General features: G+C 34.1%; 2 protein-coding genes and 1 long non-coding RNA gene across 4 annotated transcripts; 2 read left to right on the top strand and 1 right to left on the bottom strand.

Annotated features, from left to right (window-relative positions):
• The first annotated feature begins 3670 nt into the window (after nucleotides 1–3670).
• On the top strand, nucleotides 3671–6518 carry TAFII21 (TATA binding protein associated factor 21kDa subunit). Of its 2 annotated transcripts, none has more exons than XM_082907624.1 (3): nucleotides 3671–3914; nucleotides 4961–5239; nucleotides 5985–6518. In XM_082907624.1, the coding sequence occupies exons 2-3, from the start codon at nucleotides 4982–4984 to the stop codon at nucleotides 6267–6269; spliced, it is 543 nt and encodes a 180-aa protein (XP_082763750.1). In that variant the 5' UTR covers nucleotides 3671–3914; nucleotides 4961–4981; the 3' UTR covers nucleotides 6270–6518. The 2 variants fall into 2 exon arrangements, with proteins under 2 accessions (XP_082763750.1, XP_082763751.1); XM_082907625.1 differs by having other exon boundaries at nucleotides 3679–3953.
• A 1411-nt stretch (nucleotides 6519–7929) lies between these two features.
• Nucleotides 7930–13710, bottom strand: LOC114273098 (putative GTP diphosphokinase RSH2, chloroplastic). Its single transcript, XM_028214861.2, has 6 exons — nucleotides 12360–13710; nucleotides 12079–12264; nucleotides 10283–10743; nucleotides 9661–9819; nucleotides 9229–9583; nucleotides 7930–8391 (listed from the first exon to the last, which is right to left on the bottom strand). Exons 1-6 carry the CDS (start codon nucleotides 13092–13094, stop codon nucleotides 8083–8085), a joined length of 2205 nt encoding a protein of 734 aa, XP_028070662.2. The 5' UTR covers nucleotides 13095–13710; the 3' UTR covers nucleotides 7930–8082.
• Nucleotides 13711–18592: 4882 nt separating this feature from the next.
• Nucleotides 18593–21512, top strand: LOC145813630 (uncharacterized). Its single transcript, XR_014356818.1, has 2 exons — nucleotides 18593–18993; nucleotides 21248–21512. It is a non-coding gene; the product is annotated as an uncharacterized LOC145813630 (long non-coding RNA).
• The last annotated feature ends 202 nt before the right edge of the window (nucleotides 21513–21714 follow it).

Below are 21714 nucleotides of genomic sequence, written 5' to 3'. Positions count from 1 at the left end.
TCCTAAGGTATTCGAACCCGGTACGCTCTGATACCAAGTTGTAACGCCCTAAAAAAAACCCATAAACCATCCAACAATAGCATGTTTAGACATAGGAAAATAAAGCATAAATATATTCCATCAGAGTAATCATTACAAAATATGTTACATGTTGACAACAAAAGTAAATGCCCTATGAGCTTACAACTTTCCAAGTCAACACTTGGTTACAAAAAGAGAGTACTAACTCTATACAAAGAAAGCCCTTGGCTTGATATACATGTAATACATCAAAAGAAAAACAAAACAACAGAAACATTCTGTCTGCCTCTAGCCTCCCAAGCTATGTCCTTGGAGGTGACATGCTACATGTACCTGAAAATGATGTCCCATAAAGGGTGAGCCACAGCCCAGTAGAAATATACTAAACCAACTATAAACAATGACTAAAATAATAACATTCAATAGATGGTCCGCACTTGTATTCCAACGTATGTCGTATTACAGTTTCACGACAATCATGCCCATGGCACACTTCAATTTCCATTTCTTATTCAACTTTGAGTTTGAAAACAAGGCTTAGAACCTAGCCAAATAACTTAATGAGATTAAGACTCATCTTTAAACACTTTCGAAATTCATGATGGATACACATTTTGGTGCTGTATCAATAACACATAGAAACACTTCTATACTTCACAATTGATAACGATATACATTTTAGTGCTATATCAAATCAATTCAAATACTTCCATAATCCACACTTGATACACATTGTAGTGTTGTATCATTGTCACACAAAATTCGGTTTAGAGGTCCATCCCCTATCTTTCCCTAAACCGTGGAGTACATCCCCTATCTCCTCTCACACACAATGTATGTAAACATAGATCATATACATAATCAATCAATACATTAACTTATTCCAACCGCTACATTCGATAGCATACTCAATCGATTAGTTTTAGTTTGCCTAATCATCATGCATTGTCTACAACAATCAAGTCTCCATCGATAACCCAAAACAGTTATTTCTAAAAAGAAAATAAATGCATCAAATGGATAAAATATCAACATTTCAACTAGGTGAGTGATAAATGATCCAATTACACCCTTTAATCCCATACGTTCCCAATTTCAACATTTTCAATTCAACTTCTCATTTCTCAAAATTAATTTCACAAATTAATTCATCAATGTAATTAGGGCATTTCCCATAATTAACAAAACAACCCTAAGGTTCCATTTCTATCAATAACCCAACATTTATCTCGTTTCTCCATGCTAAACATGCATATAGGCTTATATGAATAAAACCTCATCTTTTGTAAAATTACACAAAGACCCAAACTTTCTCAAAGTTACCCAACAATCCCCAACATATTAAAATGTTAAAATTTAAAGACAAAGCTCATAAGGAGGAGTAGGATATCCCTACCTCGAAGTTAGATCTCAAATGGAGAAGAAGACCAAAACCAAAGTGTTCCAAACTCCAAACTTTTCGGATCAAAATGAAGCCCTCGACGATCAACACGCTTTTTACAAAGGCTGAAGGATAGGAGAACACTCTAACTAGATCAAACCCTAGAGAGAAGGGAAATCCTAGAGAGAGAGGCTCTGAAAAGTGTTTTTAGAAAGTGAGAGAGAGTGAGTGAATGTAAAAAGTGATTCAAAAATGCCCAGCTGCCCACTGATATACGACACTTCCGCTCGAGCGAAGAATAGAACGCTCGAGCGTTAAGCACAAAAATCTGGACACGCTCGAGCGCAAGAAGGCCCGCTCAAGCTCCAAGACACGAGAATAAAATACATCCGCTCGAGCGTGAAAACCAGCCCGCTTGAGCGTAAATTTCCCCCTCCTAGAACTTTCACAGACAAAGCACTACCCGCTCGAGCGTGAAAAACACACTTGCAGAAGTTTTGCAGGGACACGAAATACTAGGAGTGTGTAAATCCCGCTCGAGCGCAAGAAGGCCCGCTCGAGCGAACAACCAAAAACCAAACTACGCTCGAGTGCAGAATGATTCGCTCGAGCGTAACATCAAAGACCTGGGTAACTACACTTGAGACCAAAACTCAACCTACGTGTTCAGAACACGCATAACACATCCTATAACTCAAATATAAAGTACGAAAGGATGTAAACAAGATATAAACAACTGCTAACATCCACGGAACCAAGTTCGGATCACTGTACAACCAGGGGTAATACCCGAAATCGCTATAAAATTCTACATTAGTCCCTCTATAGCTTTAATTTAAACAATTTACATGTAATAAAATCATTAATTTATCAACTCAAATAAGGGTCAATTTTTTCTCATGTATATTTTAGGAGATTGACACGGGTAATATTATGTCTTGTTTTGAGATTAAAAATTTTAATCAAAAAATTAAAAAAATTTATAAATTGTTACATCACTCCTACTTTTTTAAACATTTTTTTATTAAAAAAAATCACAAAATTAAATAATAATTAAATTTAATTCAAATTATAAGGTCATAATGTGCACTTGGTGAACGAGATAGTAATCAAATTTTACAGCATTTCTTAAAAATTTGTTAAAAATTGTCGAAAGAAGGTCGTTCCAAATCTTTTACAGTCCCATAAAAGTAGAAGAAAAAAAATACACTTTAGTGACATTTTAAAAAAAATTACAAATTGCTGAAAAATTATAAATTTAATTATTAAATGGATAAATTATAAATACACACCTTAAATTTTAATTAAAATATAAATCGCTCCTATAATTTTAAAAATTACATTTCACTTCTAAGATTTATAATTTTATAACAAATTGTTCTTTTTATTAATAAATCATCAAGTCAATTAACAGTTTTTAATGATATTAGAAATATGTTTCAATTAATAATTTAGGTAATGTTATTATTATATAGGAGAGCAATTATGAATTTTATTTTTTCAGTTAATTTTGTTAAATAAAAAATAATAATAAGGAAACATTTGTAATTTTCAAGCAAGGACAATCTATACTTTAAACTAGAGGTGAGTATGGTCCGAATTGGACTGGATTTGGATAAAATCATGACCAATCTGTTATCTACGGTTTCTGAAAAATTAAAACAAATCTGATCCGTTTAAATCGTGGAACCAATCCGAACCAATCCATTTAAACACGGATTGGATCAGTTTAGGTCCACGGATTCACACAATTAAATAACAAAAATATATATATAACACTTTAATTTCATAAAAACATAAACATAGCACTAGTTCCACAATAGCAACATGACTTTCTATAATAGCGACATACTATTAGAATTTAAGCAACCATAATAAAACTAATTTCATCATAAGTATTTTGACCATTACTAATTAAAATTAAAAAATAACAAACAAAAGTAATAAAAAAAGATACTATGAATTTAAGGTTGAGTTTAGTTTTATATAGAATAAGAGAAGATAGTATGCGGGAGGGTGTATACTAAAAATATAAACTATTTATATACGGTCTGGATTGCATCCAATCCGGAACCGTAGGGTTCAATCCGGAACCAATCCGTGGACAACAATCCAGAATCGAATCGGAGATTTAAAAAACCAATTCAAACTTACCGGATTAGATTGAACTAGATCAAATTACGAATTTCACGGATTCCTTACTAAGTCCTACTTTAAACAAATCTTTACCCTTATTAAATTATATAAGATTTACCATGAAATTGAATTTTTTTTTTAAAATTACACTGGATTGTGATTTCTCAAAAAAAAAAAAAAAAAACCCTAGCCTCTCCCCTCCCTCCTCTCTCTACCACCCTCTCTGATTTTCTTAGAGAGAGAGAGAGAATACACATCTCCTTAGAGAGAGAAAGACGAAACAGGAGCAAAACGAAGAGAGAGAAGAAGAAATCTTTTGAGAAGAACGACGCCATTGTTGTCCGGCGGAGCTCTCTCACGCCATAGATTGAAGCAGGTTCGTCCTCCAAACTCGCTATCGAAAGAATGAAAGCAGGTTGAGAATTTTGAATTTTAGATTGAAAAGTTAGGGTTTTTGATTTGTAGATTCTTTTATGTGCATTGTTGCTGCCTTTGAGTTGCATAGTGGTTAGTGGTTCTCTATTAAAGATATAGATGGATTTCATAGTTGATTTGGAGCTTGATTTGTAGAAACCAGAAATTCCTCACTTTTAATTGTTTCAAGGTTTGCTTTTTACACATTTGGGTTGACCCATTTTTCATGACTCCAAATTTGATTTTACTTCATCTTTTTTTTTTCTCTCTCGCTTTTTTTCTTGTAATCTTTGTTGTTTGATGTCAAAACACACAATTTTAAAGTAGTATAATTATCAAACAAAACACACAATTTCATAAAATCAAGAGTCAGTTTTTTTCTTCAAATTGAGAACTTACCAAAATTTTCATTAAATTCGAATTTGATGAAAATATAAAAAGATGATGCAGTGGAGATGATTTTTTTTCCGCCAAGTTTAATAAAAAACGGAAATTTGGAATAAGAGGGAAATTTTCAACAAGATTTTAATGAAAATTTGATGAAAGGATTGGAGTAGTTCATAGTAAATCAAGTTTTTTACTCAAATTTTAAATCAAATTAGATGAAAAAATTGGTGAAAGTTTGGAAATGGTCTCAGCAAATTTGAATTCGACAAAAATTATAAAGGATGAAGCATTGGAGATGGGTTTTTTTTTTCCTTTTTCTTTTTTCTTTTTTCCCATCAAATTTGGTGAAAAGGGAAATTTGGGATAAGAGGGAAGCTTTAAAAAGATATTGATAAAAGTTTGATGAAAGGATTAGAGTAGTTCATATCAAATCAAGCTTTCAACTCAAATTTGGAATAAAATTAGATGAAAAAATTGGTGAAGGGTTGGAGATACCTACATATGCCTGAAGTTGAAGTTGGTAAAAAAAAAATGCTTTACTTTTATTGAAAGTAGTGAGGTATGTGTTGTTCCATGAAGTAGTTTTGCTTAGAGAATTGTGGAACCCTTTGCCTTGTACAGGTGAAAGGGACAGCAAAACAAATGGCAGATGGTGATGAGAACATGCCAAGGGATGCAAAGATTGTAAAAACACTGTTAAAATCAATGGGAGTCGATGAGTATGAACCTCGTGTTGTGCACCAATTCCTGGAACTGTGGTATCGTTATGTTGTTGATGTATTGACAGATGCACAGGTCTATTCCGAGCATGCTGGGAAAGCTGCAATTGACTGTGACGATGTCAAGCTTGCTATTCAGTCGAAAGTCAACTTCAGCTTCTCTCAACCCCCACCTCGAGAGGTAACTTTCCTATCCTTTCTGTGATGTGTGCATGTAATTTGTTCTAGACATTGGATACTTCATCTTGTTTTTACACTTGTTTCATGATTGTACTTGAATTATTCAAGAGTTGTTTCCCATAAATTTGTATATCGGTGTGGACTTTTCGCTTGCAATTTTAGTATGGACTCAATTTCAGCGAGGGTTGGGAAGTTTGGAGAAATTTGTCAATCCCCATTTCATGACTTCTCATTGGTAGAGTATTCAGAGAACCGGTTCTGCGTCCACAATTCTAATTTTTCCTGTTATGGCTGAAATGAGCAATGCAACATACCCTGAAATTTTACCCCAAAAAATCAATGTGTGGTCTAGATTCATTCTAGATGTAGGGCTCGCTGTACAAAAATTGAATTTGGACCACACATACACTTTCTGGGCAAAATTCATGGTACAAATTGGGCTGGAATTCACCTCTTGTTTTATCCATTTCATCTGAAATTGCAACTTAAATGAAGTTTTGCAAAGAACATGTACTTGATTGTTTGTTCTGTTGTTTTGGCTCTTGATTGTCCTCTTTGACACACCATTGAACGGTGTTTATTCGTATAACCATTGTTCTAGTAGGTTTGAAACATCTTCAGATCTAGATTTTCTTCAGAGGAAAACAAAATTACCATATTTCTCTTTCCAATCCAATGAGTAGAAGATTATTGCTAGTATTTTGATTTGAAAAGTCTATAATATGCTATGCCCAACAATGCATCAGGTCCTGCTGGAGTTGGCTCGGAACAGGAACAAAATCCCATTGCCAAAATCAATAGCAGGGCCAGGAATTCCTCTACCGCCTGAGCAGGACACGTTGCTCAGCCCAAACTACCAGCTTGCAATCCCAAGGAAGCCAACTGGGTCAACAGCTGTGGAAGAAACAGAGGAGGATGAAGAGAGTGCTGATCCTAATTCCAACCCTTCCCAGGAACAAAAGACACAGTTGCCACAAAGTACTCCTCAACGAGTATCGTTTCCGCTTGTTGGAGCCAAACGTCCAAGATAAGATTTTCAGTGATATTACGACTTTCCTGTAAAATCTAACATTAGTGTTTAAGAAAATTCTATGGTTTATGAATTCAGTGTATTTGCACTATTGCTTGTTATAGTGAATTCAAAGAAAGTTTCTGTTTGTTAGTGTTCCAAGTGTTTTTGTATCAAGGAAGCATTGGTTTAGAGTGGAATACAAAGTTGTTACAATTGACTGGTGCAAAAGGCAACGACTGTTGATATAAATATGATGTGTTTTTAAGAAGATGAGAATTCTGCAGTATAAGAACTTTCGTTGTGAGGTCACCAGTTTGAACCCCATTAATCACATTATGATGGTGAATCTGTATTAATTATTTATGGTTGTGTTTAGTTCATAAGAATAAGGGTAGTGAAATGATCATTCACAGTAGAATGTTTTTTTCAGATAATAATTCACAGTTGAATGTTGATTTTGTTTGGTTTACTATAAAAATGATGAAAAAAGCGTTTAGTATGTTTAGTTTTAGTTTTCTGAATTCAATTTTTTGAAAATTGAGTTTTTTGTTTTTCGTATTTTTTTTTTCTTAATGAATATTTTTTAAATCTTAAGCAATTTTTTTTACTTTTTTAGATGTATCTTACTTAGATGTATCTAAATAGTAAATTATTTGCAAAACATATTTTAAAAGATTAATAAATATACAAAAATATAAAAAAATATACTGAATATATATATTTGTATTTTTGGTATTTAGTGAATTTTTTAAAGAGTTTTTTTACAAATATTATACTTTTTAAGTGTATTTTTGTTAGGTGTGTCTAAATTTTTTTTAAAATTTACTTAAAATATTAAAAAAAAATCAATGAAAATAAAAAAAAATATATAAAAAATGAAAAAGTAGAATTTTCTGAAACGTAAATTCTGAAAACTAGAAACAAACGGAGTGATTAATATCATAAATGAATAATTATCCTACAAGGAGATGAAAAACTGACAGATTTCATTTCATTCCATTTTTGTCAGTAAATTATCTTTCACCTTATAAAGTATGAATCATTTTGCATTTTGTTCCTTAAAGAAATATTCTGACTTTGATTCTTAAATTATTTGTCATTTTTTTACTTTGATCCAATTACCAATTTCCGTCATTATTAAGGTGCAGTATTGAAAATTTTAAAATTAAAATTTTCATTTTGGTCCTTCAAAAAAAAATTAAATTCTCTCACTTTGATCCTCGAATCAAAATCTAAACCCAAACCCAAAAACCAAACCCAATTTAATCTCAAAATCATCCCCACCCAACAACTCATTCCCAAAACTATCCAATCTCAAAATCAACTTCATATCAAATGAAAATGAAAAATTATCCGGAAATTACCAGGGTAGAAAAATTATCAGGGAATTACCAGGGTAAGTTGTCCTTACTGTTTTAGAGGTTATTAAAATAACAAATCTTTATGAAATCAAAATCTGTTTAAATAAGACATTCTTTGGTATATGTAATAGCATGTGTAATTTTTCATAACGTCAAAAAAAAATGTGTTTTAATAGTCCAAATAATTTTTCAAAGATAAGCAAAGAGATTGCAAATTGAAGTTCGAGGGCTAGAGGAGGAGGAGATCATGTGATGAGTTTGCGCCACTGGTACATAAAATTGGAGCCAATGTGGAAAAACAAAACAAGGCAGCTAATATAGCAATAAAATTAAACATTTTGCTCCTTGTTGAATCTAGTGAGTAATTGTTCTTCAACCCAGAACCAGAAAGCTTTGCCAATACTTATCATCTATATATACAAGTACAACTAGTTGTCACTACAACCGGAGGAAAAAAAACAAGCAGTGTCATCAACTTCTCCAGCCAACCATGTTACTAGCAGCCTGTCCTGAGGCTGACAGAGTAAGGCCTCTATCATACATCCGCTGGATCTCTTCCCTATACTCTGTCAATGATTTGTCAGGTATTGCCGGAGTGAGCTCCACCACATCCCCCATTTTTAGTTTGCAGGTGGGATCACTCACCGGCTTGTGATTCAACCTCGGCCTCAATTCTTCCTTCACATGAAACCCATAAGAGGTCCATCTAAAGCTTCCTTGACAAGCTCTGTCCATCAAATCTAGGATGGTTGAGTTTGCTGGGAACTCCTGCACCGACATCTACAAAACCAAAATACCAAAATCACATGTTTATTCAGCAAAGAAAGGCGCAATGCATTTCTGCTAAGAGAATTAGCTACTTGCGCTCCATTTGTTTTGATAAAAAATACTTTCCTATGGGACTTTCCTATGAAAAATATTTTTCACAAAAAAATGTTTTCCCATATTTGGTTGGGACCTTGATACTAATGTGTTAGTGGTTGTGGAAGCGGTGATGTCAGTGTGGTAGTGGTGGTAAAAATGGTGGTGGTGGGGCAGCAGCAATGGTGGTGGATGTGGTTGCAAAGGGGTGGTGGTGGTAGTATGGTGGAGGTTTTGGTCATCGTTGGAGGGTGGTGATGATACTAGTGGTACGGTGGTAATATTGGTGGTGATAGGGGGTTAGGGGTCTGATGGTTGGAGGGTGGTGGTGATACTGGTGGTAGTGGTGGTGATGTTGGTAGGGTGGGAGGTGGAGGTGGAGGTGGTGATGGTAGAGTGGTGGCGCTGGTAAGAGTTCAATCCAAAAAAGTTTCCCACCTTTAAAAAGTATGAAACATATTCTGTCCAAACAAGCTTGTTTTCGTTGACTACGAAAAACATTTTACTAGTAGACTTTCATTTTCTACTGTACCAAATGCTAGAAAATGAAAAAATATTTTCCAAAAAACATTTTTCGCAAAAACAAACAGAGCGTTAATAATCAAACAGAGCAGTAAATGTTCTACAAGGAAACAAACTGCTGAGTTTGAAACGTCTGGACAATACTCTAGCATCACCAAAACCATGTTTGTAAAAACCTAGCCAAATTGACCCCAAAACTAGTTGGACTTAAGTAAAAAAAGACTAAAAACAAACCTTGTCGTTTTCCATCAAGATGACAAAGACTGGTCCATCGGAGACGCAATCGAGTTTATAGGAATATGGGCAATCTTCGGAATGAGAAGGGAATGTGCAGGGTGGTCGTTTGATGGAGTCTGCGTAGCAAATTGTTGATCGATCCTTGCTCATCGTCTCACACTGCCACGTGACAACCCAACGGGCCCACTCAACCATTTGAAGCACAAAGGAAGGGTGTTTACAATCACCTTCCTTGTATCTCCAATGGGCGGCAAATCCAAACTCTGCTTGTAAATGCATCTCTTTTGTTCGAATCTGAACTTCAAGCGGAACCATGCCCTCCCCCATCACTACTGTGTGTAGAGATTGATATCTACAAATTAAGATCAAATTTAGAAGCAAAATAATTACATACGCTTACACACGTTCTTTGAGATATATATAACATACCCATTAAACTTGGGATGATTTATGTAGTCCTTGAACTTTCCAGGTACTTCGGACCACAACTGGTGAACAACTCTCAATGCCTTGTAACAATCTTCTTCTTTCTCAACAATCAATCGTAGACCGTGAATATCATGAATTTCATTCATGGTCAGTTTCTTTCTGCACGAGAGTAAATGTTATTATCTCCTCAATCAATTTAACTAATTTAGAAAATGTCATAATATAAGGATTAATGATATGGCCCAGATTTTCCAAAATTCACCACAAATTCAACACAACCATAATGAGGTAATAATGCCACTTTCGTTAACTATAGCAGTTATTTCATTTTCATTTTTCTTTTTTTTCATAAATCTGGGATTGGTATACATTACACACAGCACCCAGAAATTCAATTTAAAACCACTTGCAAGCTAGCAACTAATCATGATCAGAGCCTCATTGAATTATTTGGACAGTCAGACAAAAGCAACCACTTGTGTCTGTCACATTATTCACTCAGTAGAGAGACCCACAAAATGTTTTTCAGCAAATTTCTTTGAAGAATTAAACCATTTGCACATGCAAGTGTTCATGCATGTGTGTTTGTTGAGAGAGAGAGAGAGAGAGAGAGAGAGAGTACTTTAACATTTTGGCATAGATGCTATACAAGCTTTTGTGCCTCCCCAATAGATCATGGTAAGAAATGGCTGCATCCTCGAGAACTTGCTCTAGTTTCTCTACAGCTGAAGTAATCATTGCCTCGTCAAAGGAGTTTACAAGTTTGGAGGAGAGTTCTTCATGCTGATCTGGGTAGAGATATTTGAAACATAGATTTTCAAGTTTCTCTTTCCAACTACAGATCCCTAAACGATTGGCCAAAGGGGCAAAGATTTCCACTGTTTCTTTAGCAAATCTCTGTTGCTTGACCAAAGGTAATGCATCTAGTGTCATCATATTATGCAATCGATCAGCCAGCTTTATGAGGACAGCCCTTGCATCAGCCATTGCAAGGAACATAGTGTGCAGGCGATCTGCCTCAGCAGTTTTACTTGCCGTATTGTTGTCTCGTGCAAGCTTGCTCAAATGACTTAGCTTGGATACCTACCAAAACGCAATATATAATATTACAAGCTTTAAAGGAAGAATTAATTTTACCAGGACTGTTGCCAAAATATTGCCACCAAATTCACTTTTGTGCAACGCTTGTAAATGATACAGGAAAGAGAATACAATTCACACTTTAATCTATGTGTTTGAAATCCCTATATCTTCTACAGAAGGTTGAATTGTGAACAATGTGCACCTCTAATGTTTTCCACATAAACAAAAGGAAACAATCTACATACTCGTCCTTAGTAAGAAACTGTATGTGGAAAATTTACTAATAGAAAAAGAAAGAATAAAATCGAGGAAAGGAAAAAAAAAAAGGGGTTATCCAAAACTCCTCTAAATGTGAATTGCTGCAGCACATAAGAAAACCATTTATTACACTGTTCCCTTTGGGAAGCAGCAGTGCTATAGGCTTTTTTGCTAATAGTAAGCAAAAATACACACAAGGCTTAGTAAATAGAGAAAGATAATAACTAGGGGCAAATAAGTTTCAAACAATAAAGCTTTTATTCACCGGCATAAGAAGACTGATAAGAATTAACTATCTAAACTTTCACAGACACTTGATATGTTGTGACCATTAGCACATGACCCCCTGATCTTTTACAAGGCTTTGATTCACCAAAAGGAGGAAGAAATAAGACGAAATTCATCATTCTCGAGCACATGCATCCTATGTTAAAAATAGCAAAATATAGACCAGGATACTAAAGTGCTACTGCATAATACTAGTTGATTAGTTAAAAAGAAACATGAAAATTAACTGTTAGAAAAATTGAGAAAAATTAAATTAATTGCCAATCATTTGTAACTTCAACTAAAAAGTTAGTACTATCTGCCACTAAAATTAAATACAAAGTGAACACTTTTCCACTCATTGAACCCATATTTTAATCACAACCCAGCATACAGCACCCTGTGAGAAACAATGACAGTGAAATTGCTTTTTAAGTGTGACAACCTAGTGAAGGCTATGACTAGACCGACATACAAAAAATATAAACATCTAACTGAGAAGTAATAGAACTCTCTCAGATATCCTCAGTTAGCAACAGTGATCCGACTGAAAATAAAATTTGTAGCATAATCTCCTTTTAAAGGCTGAAAGCAACATGTTTTGGAAATAATAATGCTAAATGTATATTGCTAAATGTAAGTTATATTTTATTTTAATTTTTTCATAAGCAAGAATAATGCTAGATGTTGACGGTAGATCATACTATTGGCTGATAATTTGCAGTTTCATTAACAGTAATTCAATAGACTACACTATCAAAATTTTCCAGTATTCAATAAGAAATCATTTATCAAAGTAATATCTCATACCCCTTCAACCAAATCAGCAACCCCAGCTCCAAATGTCTGGAAAATAGAGTCATAACTCATAGAAGAATCATCAAGTGTGTCATGTAAAAGCCCTGCAGCAACTACAGTTGAATTCGCCCCAATCGTTGCAAGCAGAACCGCGGTTTCAACACAATGCTGTAAATAAGGATCCCCACTCACTCGCATCTACAAAATCAACACACAAAAATCTCAATCCAAGCACCAAATTTCCAAACTAACAATTACCCTACAAAAACATTCAATTCCAAAATAGATTTTACCTGTCCTCTATGAGCTTTCTCAGCTTCATAGAAAGCCTTGACAACAAAATCTCCACGGAAAATCGGGTGTCTCGATTGAGCACCCAAAAGCAAATCTTTAACATATGGGTCAGAACTTGACTCCACAAAATTATCATCCATAGTAAATGGGAGTTCATCAATCAGTACAGACGACGAATCGATATCAAGCGAACCACCCACTTGAGCACTCGGCAAATCATAGTCCACGCAAGACCCTAAAGCATGACGAACAAACCCATTGAACCACCCATTAGTCCCCGATCGAATCGAACCGGAAAGACCCACATCACCACTCTTTTCGCGCGAAATTCTCATGGGTGGACTTCTCGAAGAACCAATTCCACTACTACTACACGAAACAGGGCCTTGTAATACAGATACAGGGCTCTGATCTTTCTTCAGAGATGAACAGAACGATGAGTAGCGAAATGAACAACCCAATTCGTCTCCTTTATCGTGCCACAACGATCCCAACTCTTCGCCTCCATTGGAGTAGCTCGAAGACGAGGCGTGTTTCACCGATTGCGATGAAAGTAGGCAAGAGAGACCACCGACGATCGGTTTTTGAGACGACGAGGCAGTCGATGAGGAAGACGATGATCGACTATTCAAATCGAAATCGTACGAGGAGTGAGAATTGATCTGGCAAGGATGTGGAGTCGAGCATACACTACTCGGTGGGCTAGCATAGAGTGCGATTGTTGGAACCACCATGTTTGACCTTGATTACCTCGCAATACCCACTTTCTACACCTGAATTTTGCAGAAAATTGATGATTCGATCGGGAATTGTGTGAAACCCTAGATTCTGAATTTATGTACAGAACAAATCGTCATTTGGGGAACCCTAAAAACGAAGGAATGTGAGGAAAATGAAGTGAAAATGCTAGGGGGGTTTGAGAATTTGAAATCATAAACAGTTATATACAAATTTAACAGAGAAAGGTTTGATCTTTGAAGGGGTGAGAAAAGAATCGAGAAATTTTTACTTTCCAGAGAAAATTACAAACTCTTAGGCCTAATTTCTGAAGAAAGAGAGTCAAAGACGCTTTGAATTTTTGAGAGAGAGAGAGAGAGTTGCGAAGTTTCTTCTTCTTTCTTCTTCGTTGATGATTTTTTGAGAGAAGAGAGAGGGGCTCCTCGATTCATCAACAGTAAGGTCCCAAATACAGCCCGTAAATTTCTCTTTACTCGCAACTGTTATATATATATATAAATTCGTTATATGGACATTTTTTTTTTTTTTGAACAAGAAAAAAAAGCTATCAGGTGTCATCATGCCCTTGGGGTGACCGATTGTTAGTCACGAATTAACTCTTACCAAGTGAGGAATCCTTCACTAGAGCACTAATGGAGCTCACGCTATACGCCATAAGCCGTCGAGGGTTCGAATCAGAGGACAGAGAGGGGATTCTCAAAATAAACACTTCCACCTCCCTCCAGGATTCAACCCTGGGTCAAGCCTGCGGAGATGAGGTGCTTTCTCCACCAGGCCACCACCCCTGGTGGTATATAGACATGTTATTTGGCCTCCGTTTGGGAAGTGGGTTGATTTTTTGACTTTTTAACTATTTTAGCCTAGGGCTAAAAAGCTTGGTTTGGGAAGGATTTTTTAATTTTTTGACTTTTTTGACTTTTTTTGTGAGAGAAGAGTGTAATGATTATGGGTTGGATTTGATGTTTTGTTTTTTGTGGCTAAAATAGCCTATTTTATTTTTTGTGACTATTTTAGTCGGGCTGGTTTGGAAAGATGTTTTGGGTTAAAATAATTGTATAAGATAAAATAAATTATTTTAATTAAATAAGATAAAATGTCATATTTAATTTTTAATTTTTTTTTTTTATAAAAGTTAAAAAAATCAAAAAAATCTATTTTAAATGAAACTTTTTAACTCTAGAGTAGTTAAAAAGTCAACATCCCAAATGAACTCTCACAAAAAAAAATCTTACTTTTTGATTTGAAAATTTTAAAAATAACTTTTTAAATTTTAATTCGTATTTTTATATTTTTAGTGATTTTTATAAATATTTTAATCATTTTTTATTTTATAAATATACTTAATTTTGATATACTTAAAAATTAGCTTTAGAAATTTCAAAAATTACAAATCAATGGTAAGGTCAAAAATAAATTGCAGAATTATGACAAAATTTATCACTTTGATTATTAAAGTTGGTAAACTTTAATATTGATTTGCAATTTATTTTACAAACTTACACTGAATTGTAATTTTTTCTACAAAATTCATTCAATATAACAAAATACAAAAATGCAATAGATTTATATTTATTTATTTTCATTTGGTGAATTAAAAAAAAAAATCACAATTATTATACGTATATTTAAAAAATAAAAAAAAAATTGAGTAAAATATTAAAAAAATACACTAAAAAAAATGAAAAACATAAAATTCAATTTTCAGAAAATTGAATTAAACCAAACAAATTGTGTTTTGCACACTTTTAAAAGTTCATTTTTGTGTAATTATGACTTTATGCCTTATCTAAATTATTCTATTCTGTTATAGACAAAATTTTAAAATGCAAGATTTGATCTTCAGATTTTGTTATAAGGATATAGGATCAAATACTGGCCTTGATCTTTTGTTTTTGCTCTCTACAATCTTCGAGTTTCGTAAATTTGTCAATTTGTATTTGTGTGTATGATTTTATTACTGTTCATGTTTTTGTTGCATTCAAACATTATTATGGATATCTTTTATATGATTTTCACAATCTACTTCTGGAAGGGAAAAAAAAAATTGGCTAGGAGCCAAGAATTTGTGGGAGTTAAAGCCTTATAGAGAAAAGGGTGAGGCAGGAGAGGTTGGAAGTCAAGGGAGGGGTAGGTGGTGGGTGGCTAGGAGGAGAAGAAAGAATTGGAGATGCTGGGTTAAGAACAATCGGAGGGTCGGAGGGTGGTGAGAAAAGATGGGTAAATGAGGGGTAATATTGCAATAGGAAACAGGGGTGAGTATGGTTCAGTTTGAATTAATTTGGAATGATATCATAATTAATCTATTGTCTACAATTTTATAAAAATTGGAACTAAATCAAATCATTAAATTATGAAACTAATCAAAACCAAACCATTTAAGTATAGTTCGATTCAGTTTAGAATCATGATTTCACATAATCTGTCCATAAAAAAAATCACATAACATTTTTAAAAAAAATTTAACCTATCATAAATTATAAAAATAATAATAACATGCCCACCAATCAAACTACTCTTATAATATTTCACTAGTTAAGCAAAAACATAACATTTAGAACATTAAGCAAACATTATTCAATATTAATTTGTCATAATTTTTTGAAACATAAACATGCACATTATTCCACCATAATATCTAGCAAATAAATATACATTATTCAAATTATATTGCCTGGTTCAATTCAAATCTAAAATCGTGAACTTTAATCCAGAACCAATACGCAGAAATTGATTCCCTAATTTTTCAAGTCAAAAATCTCTCACCTCACTTCGTTCCCATATCTCCCATCCTCGCCTACATGGATTTTTTCCCTTCTCAATGAAGAAGTAGAGCAGGGACATGTTTTGTTTGCCCGCTCTACTCTACTCTTTTTTTAGAGTTTTGCCCAAATTATATTTATATGTAAATAATATATTTATTCTTCAATTTTTTTAATATAATAAAATTAAACTACTAAAATAATACAATTACTATTCATTTACACTCATTTATTTTTCACCTTACATGTTTTAATTTTTATTAATTATAAATTATTATCTATAATATACTATATTATCTCTAATTATTTTAAATTACAAAATTAATCCTCCTAAACACACACTTTATTTATCTCACTCCCAATATGATATGGGTCAAGAGTAAAATATTTCAATCTTGCTCCAAAGCCATTGTTAAAAAGTGACGATGAATGGCCATTGCTAGAAGATGGTGATGATAGCAGGGCGGGAGAGAGGCGGTGGAGGGTAGGTGTTTAGAGAAATTTAAATTTTATTTATTTATTCAATTCATTTATTTATTTTTGCCTTAAGTGATAATCAGTATGTTTGGTTTGAGTTTTCTGGATTAAGTTTTTTGAAAATTGAGTTTTTTAATTTTCGTATTTTTTTATTTTTAGTGAATATTTTAAAAATTTTAAACATTTTTTTTTACTTTTTTTAGATGCAATTTACTTAGATGTATCTAAAAAGTAAAAAATTTATGAAAAAATATTTTTAAAAATTAATAAATATATAAAAATATAAAAAATATATACTGAATTCTTATTTTTTTTTTTTATATTTTTGGTATTTAGTGAATTTTTAAAATATTTTTTTATAATTTTTTTACTTTTTAGGTATATTTATGTTAGATGTGTCTAAAAAGTAAAAAAAATATTTAAAATATTAAAAAAATTCAGTAAAAATAAAAAATATAAAAAATAAAAAAAAAAAATTTAACGAGGGTAGAAACGGATCATGTAGGTGTATATAGAAGTACCGAAAATTCTCTCACCTCTCTAGAACAAGTGTGAAGGACGTGTAAACTGTGAATTCTATTATTGCGTGATGGGTGAGACAGGCACGTGGCAGCCGACAAGCAGCCACAGCCGACACGTGGTCAACGGTTACACTGCACACATCTGTCTTTTTTGACGGTCGTCTGTTACGCTGATGTTGAGCTGTCATTCTCTGCATGCGCTTTTACTTTGCTGCCTACTCCAATCTTCCATCACGTCCGCAAATTAACGCGACTGTTGTTTATATCAAACGGTAGGCGTGACTTCTCTGCTTGATATACTACTTAGGGGTGGGCAACGGTTTATCCGAACCGCTCAAACCGCCCAATCCGCCCAACCCGTATATAAATGAGCGGTTTCGCAAACATAATGCGGGCGGATGCGGTTTGAAATATGACAAATTTGCGGGTTGCGGGCGGGTCGCGGTTTAAACCCGCAACCCGCAAAACCGCCCGCACTTTAATTATTATTATTATTATTATTTTTTATATACCAACTTTGTAACTTTTACAGGAGTACCATTATATTCTCTATAACACTAGGATCCTTATTTTTAAGTATTTCTTAACTTTCTTAATGTCGTAGAATTATCAAGTCCTAAACTTGGTTTCTTATATGATTTTCATTGGTGATTCATCCACTTTTTCTTAATAAAATTTTCCTTCTAATGGTCGATAGAACTTATAGTTTGATTATTGATTACTGAACTGGTAATTCTAATTGAGTACAACCTTTAATGCATTGATATACATTTTTTTATGGCAAAAATGCTAGTGTAGGGTCTCTTTGTTTTGGGTACTTTCATTTAATGCATTGATATTCAATTTTTATTTGTAAACTCATCAAAAAATTGTTATCACAAATATATAAAATGAATCTGATGCCTAAATTCGCTGGAAAAAAAAACCTTGAAAATTAATTTTTAAAGAAAAAAGTGTAAACCGCAAACCGCCCGCACATTTGCAAACCCTATCCGCACAAACCGCAAACCGCACTGCGGGCGGTTGCGGATTGACTTTTTCCCAAACCACATAGATGCGGGCGGATCAAAACCGAACCGCAAACCGCACAAAATCGATCCGCGAACACCCTACTTGTCCATATGCGGAATATTCTATGGTTGCTGGTGGACTTTTTTACGTGTGGTACATTTGTCAACTTGCCACCAAGTCATCCAAATTTAAAGAGAAAATTAATTAAAACAAGGTAATATCCTGTTGCATTCACGTAATTTATAATCATAAATTAAAATGTAGGAGAATTTTTTTTAAAAAATTCAAGATTTAGTGTTTTTCATATTAAATTCTAACGTTTAAATTTTAACAATTTAAATTTTAAATTTTTAATCGTGTCCTAATGTTGACCATCCGTCTATTTTCGTTTATTTGTGTTAACTTTTTATAGTTATTTGATACATGTGTCACTTTTTTATTCGTCCATAATTATTATAATTATTTTATTTCTAAATTACCTTCTTTTTTTCCCTATTAGCGTGCGCGCTCTCTCTCTCTCTCTCTTTTCAAAATCAATTCAAAAGATTATCAATCACAATCGACGTCTCATCTAACACAAACCCCATCTACACCAAAGGGTAAATATTCTTTTCTAAGAATCTTCTTCAATCTCTCTCTCTCACACATATTCACACACATATATATAGATACAGCTGTGATGTTTGTATATATATATATATATATATTTGTATAAATTAGAGTTTTGGATATCTATGTGCGGTGTGAATGGCTGGAGGCAGCACAATTGCAAAGGCAAGCTTCGGGGTTTGCGGTGGCATTCGCATCGTCGTTGCTGGCGAATGCGGCACCAACAAATCGAGCTTGATTGTTACCGCCGCCACCACCATTTCCAGATTTTTTAGCGCCGCAACCGTCAAAACCCACCGACCTCCTCCTACATGACCCACATCCCCATTTCAACCTCATCCTACCTATCCTCGCCAGAGCCCTCACCATCGCCTGTCTCTTCTTCCTCGCCATTCTCCACCGAAAACTCTCCAAGAAATGCACAGCTTGGGCAGATCTGAAGCCCCTTTATTGCTTCTCCTACCCTCTCCTTCGCCGTGCCACCTCATCTTTCTTCGCCTCCAACCGCCTCTGCGATGGTGAGTTTGGGTTGGTTTACATATATATATATATATATATATATATATGTAATGTGTGTATATGTATAGGTTATAAATGTATTTGCACAGAAAGAGAGTACAAGAACGAATCAAATAAGTGTGCGTGAAAGAGAGAGAGCTGATAGAATTAAAATAAATAAATAATTTAAAATTAAAATAATTATAATTATAATAATTATGGACGAATTAAAAGGTGACACGTGTATCAAATAAGTGTAAAAAGTTAACAAAAATAAACAGAAGCAGACGGAGCTCAACATTGGGATACGGTTAAAAATTCATGGTTTAAATTGTTAAAATTAAAATGTTGGGATTTAATGTGAAAAACACGCTAAACCCTGGGTTTTTTTTTTTTTTGTAATTTCCCCTAAAATTTATGAATGATGTGATAATTAGTTAGTGTGTATAGCGATCCCAGTTCTTCCTCCTTTGTTTGTCGTATCCGGACTTGGTTCCGTGGATGTCGATTGTGGTTTATATCTTTTTCCGTCCTTCAACACTTTGTATTTGAGTTATAGGATGTTTTGAGCAGGACTGTTACAGGTTGGGTGTGATTAGGAGCAAATGGTTGCTGCCCAAGTTTTTGGTCCTTCGCTCGAGCGAGCTCTGTGTTTTAGATCCTTCGCTCGAGCCAGGGTTCCTTCGCTCGAGCAAGAGTTGAGTTTTGTGTCTGGTGGCTCGAGCGAGAAGTACTTCGCTCGAGTATGCGTTTGCGTCTGGGTTTTGATTCGAGAGTTGTGATTCTTAGCTCGAGCGAGCTTTCCTTCGCTCGAGCGTGCTTCTGGTTGCAGACCTGAAGGTTCGAAATTTGGCTCGAGCAAGGCTTTCTACGCTTGAGCGAGGCTTCTTTGTGTCTGGTCGCTCGAGCGACCACTTCTTCACTCGAGCAAGCCTGTGTTATATCAGTAGGCAGCAACGGGTTAACACTACACTTTTTCATCCCTTTTGTTTTGCAAACCCTAGATCCGAGCTCTCTCTCTCTCTATACACACTTTCTCTCTAGGGATTCATTTAGTTTTAGTGTGTTTCTACCCTAAGTCCTTTGTAAGAAAAATAGAGGGTGGCTTGGGCTTCGTTTTAATCTGAAAAGTTGTGGATTTGGAGCATTTCGGGTGTTCACCATCTTTTCCTTTGGGCTTCTAATTTTGAGGTAAGGATACCCTACTCCATCTTATGAGTTTTGTCATAAATTTTGGGCATTTTGTTATGTTGGGGTTGTTGGGTAATTTTTGGAAAAGTTAGGGTTTGATTTGTAATTTATAGAAAAGGGAGTTTTCAAAATGTTAAATCCTATGGGTATTTGAGACCAACAAAAATGGAATTAATGTTGTTGTATTGTTGAATTTGAGCCTTTGGGTTGAGATGTGATAGAGGGGGAAGAATGCCCTAATTATGAAATAAATTAATTTGTATAATTAATTTTGGGAGAATGTGAAAATATGGAATTGAGTTGAGAATAATGAAATTGGGAAATTATGGGATTGAATGGTGTAGTTAAATAAATTAATCACTCACCTACGGAGTAAGTTGATATTATATCTATTTAATGCATTTATTTTCAGTTTAGAAATAATTGCTTTGGGCTATAGGTAGAAGATAGTCTTGATTGTTGTAGACACTGTATGTTGATTAGGGAAAATTGAAACTAATCACATTGAATATGTCATTGAATATGATGGTTGGAATAACACATCAAATATGTGTATTGAGTGATCTCTGTATATGATAATTGTTTATATACTTGAAATATGTGTATTGTGTGGGAGGAGATAGGAGATGTACTCCATGGTTTGAGGGAAGATAAGGAATGGACTCTCAAACCTGTTTGGGAAGAGATAGGGGATGGACTCCATTAATATAGCAAATATGTGTATTAAATTGAAGTATTGATACAGCAAATATGTATATCTATTGTGAAGTATGGAAGTATTTTAATATGATATTGATACAGCAAATATGTGTATCTATTGTGAAACATGGAAGTGTTAGTATATGAGTTATAGTCTCATTGAATTGTTTGGCCAGGTTCTGAGCCATGTGTATGAAATGATTCGGATAAGTAAAGGAAAATGGAATGTAACATGAACACAAGTGTCATGGAACTGTATTGTGATATAACTGGTTTATAAGTGTTAACCATCTTTCAAATGCTATTGTTTTAGTCATTGCTTATATTTGGTTTAGTATATCTCTACTGGGCTGTGGCTCACCCTATATGGGACATCATTTTCAGGTTCAAGCGATATGCCACTTCCAAGTACATAGCTTGGAAGGTTTTGGGAGTTGAAGACTTTTTTTGTTGTTTTGTTATCTTTTGTTGTATTACATGTAAATTCAGGCCAAGGGCTTAATATGTATTTGAGTTAGTACTCCCTTCTTGTAACCAAGTGTTGGCTTGGAAAGTTGTAAGCCCATAAGACATTTACTTTTGTTGTCAACATGTAATACTTTTGTACTTAACTATTCTGATGAATGGAAAAATGTTTATTTCTCTTATATCAATGCATGTCAAGAATGTAGGGTTTTATGTATTATTTTGCGGGCGTTACAGTGTGACAATGAATCTTATTCTATATTTGTAAGAGGGATTTAAAATCAAAGATTACTCTCGATTTAGGTCAATCAGAATGATCCTCTGACAATCACGTTAATATTCAAATAAAACATGACTACATAGAGAAAGTGGTACTATGTAATGTG

Source organism: Camellia sinensis, chromosome 15 (genome assembly GCF_055761805.1).
Source record: "Camellia sinensis isolate YWXY chromosome 15, ASM5576180v1, whole genome shotgun sequence".
Lineage (NCBI taxonomy): Eukaryota > Viridiplantae > Streptophyta > Magnoliopsida > Ericales > Theaceae > Camellia > Camellia sinensis.
This window is presented reverse-complemented; position numbering and strand designations above follow the sequence as displayed.